A 5,873-nucleotide genomic window follows, 5' to 3' on the forward strand; every position below is an offset into this window, starting at 1 on the left:
TAAGTCAGACATCGGACTGGTTATTGACAAGCATCAAAGTTTATTCCAAAAAGGCAAATGGAAGACAAGAAATGACGAAAAGCAAATATCCTTATATATATATAATAAAGGTTCACAAAGACATATTTTCAAGGCTCACGCCTGGAGCCCTTACATAAAAAAGAACAAATAAAAACCTAATCTACCGCTGGGGTCACTTGTCCGGACGAAGCTCCCTCGAAGGTTGTGCCTTCAACGGCTTGGCCCTCGAACCCTGGAATATCAACGGCCTCCTCCCCCTCGGGGACTTAACCTTCATCTTCATTATCCTCTGAACCGCTAGCCGAACCAGTGACTGAACCATTATCGGAAGAAAGTAGAGCTGTCGATTTTTCCTCTAGGGCCTTCACCTTCTCAATCTCAATAGACAAATCGATACCCCCTGCAAGTACATCCTCGAGAACCTATCTCCGAGATCTTAATCGGTCATGCTCTAGGGCTCGAGTTAATTCAAGCTCGGCCACTTCAGATACCTTCTTGGCTCCAGCATTTGCAGTAGCAGCATCCTCTCGGTACGAGGATATGAGCGCATCGTCTTCGGACTTGACTGCAAATAGCGCGGCGACCGATTCAGCATGGAGATCCTTATACTTACTACTATCCGCTCTTGCATCATGAAGATGATGCTCAGCCAAGGTCAGCTTCCCCTGGAGGGTATCTCTCGCGGAGGCTATCTCATCCACATGCTGCTTGAGTCCGAGAACCTCAATATCCCTGGCTCTGAGACCCTCTCTCATCAGGATATCTTTCTTCTCAAGCTGCGAAAATCAACCCAAAGGTCTTAAATGATAAAGTTGGAGAAGCACTAAAATAAAAACATACGAAGACTGTATTACCTGCTCGGCAAGATCGGTCCGCTCTCGAGACATCGTCTCCAAATGAGCCTTAAGGTCACGAAGTTCTTCCTTCTTTTTGGTAAAAAGAGCTCTGAGCTTGTCAGCCTCTGATGAGAGCCTCATACACTCTTCCTCATAGTGGGTCAACTTATCTTGGGACTTAGCAAAGGCCTGATTGTAAAGAACTGTAGCCTGAAAGCCTAAAAGAACAAAATCAGGAAGATGAGGATCGGAGCTCATAACATAATCGACGAATGATTTACTGTTTGCAGAGCCTCTTGGCTTCCTATAAAATGTGCGAGGCGTTAAGATTGGGGTTTTCTTCGACCCTTGTGAAGAATCCTTCAAACACGCCATTCTCCCCGAGGGACGCACCTGCATCGGAAATCTCTCTATTATGGGTATACCGTATCTCTCTCGGAGAGAATGCCGAACCTAACGGGGAATCACCCACATCAATAACTATGGCTGGATCGATCGAGGCCTTCTCTAGCCTCCAAGGAGCCTCAGAACTGGGATCCCCTAACTCATCTACCGAATGCCCCTCGGCTCAGGAAATTTTTTGGCCGTCGACGCCACCCTCGAGAGCCTCTTCGGCCTGAGGTGGGACAACATTAGAAACTTCTGGTTTAGGAGCCTTTGGCTCAACAACCATCGGCTCAGTAAGGTCCGAAGTAGTCACGCTTCCTTTTCCCCCGTGTGCTAGCGGGGAGTCATCTTTCTCTTCGCCCCCAGCTCGGGGGCTCTTTGGTACTTCCGAAGTTAAGGCCGCTGAATTGACCTTGGGATTTTGAACTTTAGCCTTCTTCGGCTTCAGGGACTCAGCTGGTGATTTCTTCTTTCTCTTTTTCTCCTTAGAAGGCTTCGAGGTATCTAATTCCTAAGGCGGGGGTTCCCTGATCAAAACAGCCTTTCTAAGGCTAGTATAAGCACAAAGGATGAGAGTACTATCAAGAGATATCTTCTCCAAGGAGCTCGAGTATGACAGGAATAAAAACACACCATGGTTTTTGGCCTCCTAACAGGTTTTAACCAGATCACGCCACACATGCTTCACATATAGGCAGGTCGAATCGAGTTGTCGGACCCAGCCTGGGAGATCCTTGATAGCACCAGGGTACCACTCGACAGCTGCATCATCGAATGGAGTTAATTCAAAGGCAAGAAAGATATCCGATTAGCAAAACATATTTACCTACGTTTCATATTCCATTGCTCAAGGAATGGCATTTTCTCAGCGGAGATCAGGTTCGAGGCCCTGACTCGGACAAAGCGGCTCATCTACCCTCGATCCTTGTCCTCGTCAATGCTAGCAAAAAAGGCCTTTGGGGATAGACATTTTACTTAATCGGGCCACCTCGATAAAGTCGGGGGCTATACAATCTAATCAGATGATCAAGGGTAAAAGGCATCCCCTCGACCATGTTCGAGAAATACAATGCGCCAGAATAATGGATAGATTTGTCCAAGCATCACCCGATATTGTCTGCAGAAATCGAGGGTCACTGGGTCTATTGGTGGCGAAGATGCTTCTACCGAGCCTAAGGTGAAAGGATATGTGTATACACTATGAAAATCGGCTTTGTGTTTGGTTATGTCTTCTTCACGTGAAGGAATCTCTACTTGCACCGCCCCCTAACGGCAGTCAACCTTCACTTTCTCAGTTTCAGTTATTAGGCTGATGTATTAAGACATAGGTTTGCATTGTCCCGGAATAGAGGAAGGTTTTTCGACCTGGAAATCAGAAGATGTTTCACAAGACCCGAGAATACACTCCACAATACGAGGTGGTACTACCGTTTTGCTCTTAGACGAGCGTGGTGACGAAGAGGCTTTCTCTTTTTGGGGAACAGTTTTAGAGGGTTTTTCCATTCTTGCTATAAAATCTCAGAAGGAGAGGAAGAAATCGGTTGAGAGATGAATACAAGGAAGAAGTGAGCGTATAAACACAGTTGCTAAAGATTTGAAGATGTTGTGAAAGGTAAAGGTTTAAAGAATGAAGGATTGAGGCATTTATAGGGATAAGTCATGCGTGTTGAAGAAGGTAAAAGGACGGCCAACCACCATTTTCGATTTAAAGCTTTTCGAGAATCGTATAGGTGTGACTTTTGCACGTCTTTTTTGTCATATCAATCACTGACCTCACGTGACTAGCATCATGATGGGGACATCGAAGAGTCAAAGAATTCAAATCGTTTCTTATCATTTCATTTTAAGAAATGCGGGAACTATCTGTGTGCGGTCGATATCGGGGGCCCCGATATCAAGGCCTCTATGGCATGTCAAGCCCAATCTCGAGGGGCTCGGAGTAAAAACTGAAGTTCGACCCCGAAATGCATACCTCGAGAAAGCATGTCGAAGGCTCATCGCGGCCTACCTCGAGGCAGTATAAAATCGATGACCGTCATGGAAAGACGGAAAAACTCCCAACGACACGTGGTTAGAGCTGATAAGGTCTGCAAAGATAGTACAAGCCCATACAAGTCTATTACACAGCTGTACCAATAGCATTTCTCTGTCATGATTAGACTTGTACTGTGTTGGGATTCACCCCTCCTATATAAAGGGGACCCAAATATTCTTGTAGGGGGACACAATATTTTTACCACAATAGAACATTTTCTGTTTTCTCACGCTCAATACTGTCTTTCAGCTTTATTATTTTTCATTCATTATTCTTCATTTATTGTTCTTCATTTATTGCTATTATCGGGCCTGAGGTCCTTGATTCCATTGAGTTCGAGACCCCGGTCCTTCATCAATATTGATTAGCATATCATATTCTCTTTACTTACACTTAGCATCTATTGCCAACAATTAGTATCGAAATAAATCACATATTTTTAGAACCACAAAATCAAATATAATTGCTAAAACCATTTTCAAGGTAAACAAAAATCACAACCATTTCTCATGATAGCTCAGCCAATAATGTAGCAGAAGCCATCGGTGTTATAGTTGGGTATAGAGACCATGTAAAAGATAAATAAGTAAAAAGCTTCTTTTCTGAAATATATATCTATAATTTATTATACAGATAATGGAGAACATAGTTTTTTAATAGTCACCACATAGTGGTCAATTGGGTACAGAAGAAAGTGTTGGAAATCCAAAAAACATGCACCCAGATTTGACACATACCAGATTAGAATTAACACTTACCTAAAGCTTGCTCCCTTCACATAATGCCTAACATTGAGAGAACACACCTTTTGTGCTTATCCAGCTCACATGTCCTTTTATTAGGTATTAGAAACCCATAGACCCGATTAATTCAGATTTGTATAGAGTAGGACTATATTGACTCAACTAATTCAGATTCTTGTTGGATAGGCCTATAGGGATAAAACGCGACCCATATATAATCAAGAGGTTTTCTATTGCTAGATCTCGAACTTGAGATATTTCGTTAAAGATGAACGGATTCCATACATCCCATCGCACTCATTAGTGGTGGTTAAATGTCATATACCTAGCATGGCATAGTTGTGCATGGTTGTAGTAGAGCTAGAAAAGTTAATCTTTTTGTCAATCTCCTTTTTCTGTTTTGTTGGCACTTGATTGCCTCAACCTCCAAGAGCTTTTATCAGCCATATTTTGTGCTGATGAGAATGTCGCGCCTATGAAATTTACTAGGCATGTTTTTGCAATCTTCAATTTTATTCCTTTTAGATTGGCAATCACTTAGTTCCATGAAATAACATGATAAATACTATAGTTAGTATACAAATGATGATAAAAGGTTAATGAATGTTCCTTGTTTAATAAATTTCACTTATGGAAGAATGCCTTGCAACATTAAGGACCGAAATTTTGAAAGGAGAACAGAGCTAAAGTAAAGTTACTTTTCCAGTATTCCATCCCTAGCACGTCAGTTAGCAATCAACATATTAACTGACCAAAAGAACTGAAAGACAAGACAGAACACCACCAGAGCAACATTTTATTAGTCACATATCGGGCATCAAAACCTTGACATGTACTGAACCTACGCTCTTTAATTAAGTGGGCGTTTGGACATAAGAATTGTAAAATTCCAAAAAAAAGTAAAAAAAATTTTCAAGCGAAAATGGTATTTGAAAATGAGAGTTGTGTTTGCATATGAATATAATTTTGGATTCTTTTTGAAGTTTTGTGAGTGATCTGAGTGAAAATTTTGAAAAATAGTTTTTTGGAATTTTTCAAAATTTCAAAAATTCCAAAATGCATCTTCAAGTGAAAATTGAAAATTTTATGACCAACGCTGATTTCGAAAAAAGTAAACAATTTCTTATGTCCAAACGGGCTCTAAGTCTTTTATCATGAAATGAAATGGAACGTCATAAATAGAACTTCAAAAAGGGTTTTCTTTTTGTAGACCATTAAGGTTAATTATACTTAAAATGTATCATAGCCGTCTTGAACATAAGGATGATTATTTCTCAGATAAATTTAAAACAAAAGTGCAGATAAAATTATTTCTGTAAAACAAACATGTATCCTTTTCTCAAAAAACTTGCTCACACTCAGTATTTACACCAATCTGCTGTAACTTGTCATGGTTAAATTATGGATTCAGGCGAGTATACATTACTTAACTTTGTTTAATTGTAAGAAGTATATGTCGGTTCTTTCTTGTCTTGACCAAAAAGCCCAGGCCTTTTCCGCAACATCGCTTCTTCTGTATAGAAACATTTTTAGGAGCAAACTGCTAGCTAGAAAAATGTGCTTGTTGTGTAATACTTCACGAACTCCTTATGGATAATACATTAGTTTTTACACTAATAGGTAAAAAATTTCAAACTAATGAAAGCAAGCAACAACATATAATCCTAAAAATTTCTTGCACAAAACTTGAAAAATTAGACCATATAATGTCTTGTCAAAGAGCACCACATCTTTTCTCCCCAAACATGTAATTATCATACAATATCATTCAGTCTTAACAATCAACCACGCAAATCATTACAAACATTCTCACCTTCACTTATATAAACACTACTTAAATGGAACATCAAA

At 40.4% G+C, this 5,873-nt stretch overlaps 1 protein-coding gene across 1 annotated transcript; it reads right to left on the reverse strand.

The window, feature by feature from the left end:
* Positions 1-215: 215 nt before the first annotated feature.
* Positions 216-1,284, reverse strand: LOC104231550 (uncharacterized). Its single transcript, XM_009784562.2, has 2 exons — positions 876-1,284; positions 216-797 (listed from the first exon to the last, which is right to left on the reverse strand). The coding sequence occupies exons 1-2, from the start codon at positions 1,254-1,256 to the stop codon at positions 444-446; spliced, it is 735 nt and encodes a 244-aa protein (XP_009782864.2). The 5' UTR covers positions 1,257-1,284; the 3' UTR covers positions 216-443.
* Between the last annotated feature and the right edge of the window lie 4,589 nt (positions 1,285-5,873).

The sequence above is a fragment of the Nicotiana sylvestris genome, chromosome 9 (assembly GCF_000393655.2).
Source record: "Nicotiana sylvestris chromosome 9, ASM39365v2, whole genome shotgun sequence".
Lineage (NCBI taxonomy): Eukaryota > Viridiplantae > Streptophyta > Magnoliopsida > Solanales > Solanaceae > Nicotiana > Nicotiana sylvestris.

Coding starts and splice junctions, on each gene's coding strand:
- LOC104231550 (XM_009784562.2), bottom strand. CDS start 1,256: ATGCAGGTGCGTCCCTCGGGGAGAATGGCGTGTTTGAAGGATTCTTCA. Junction 798..875: donor GGACCGATCTTGCCGAGCAG/GTAATACAGTCT, acceptor TGATTTTCGCAG/CTTGAGAAGAAAGATATCCT.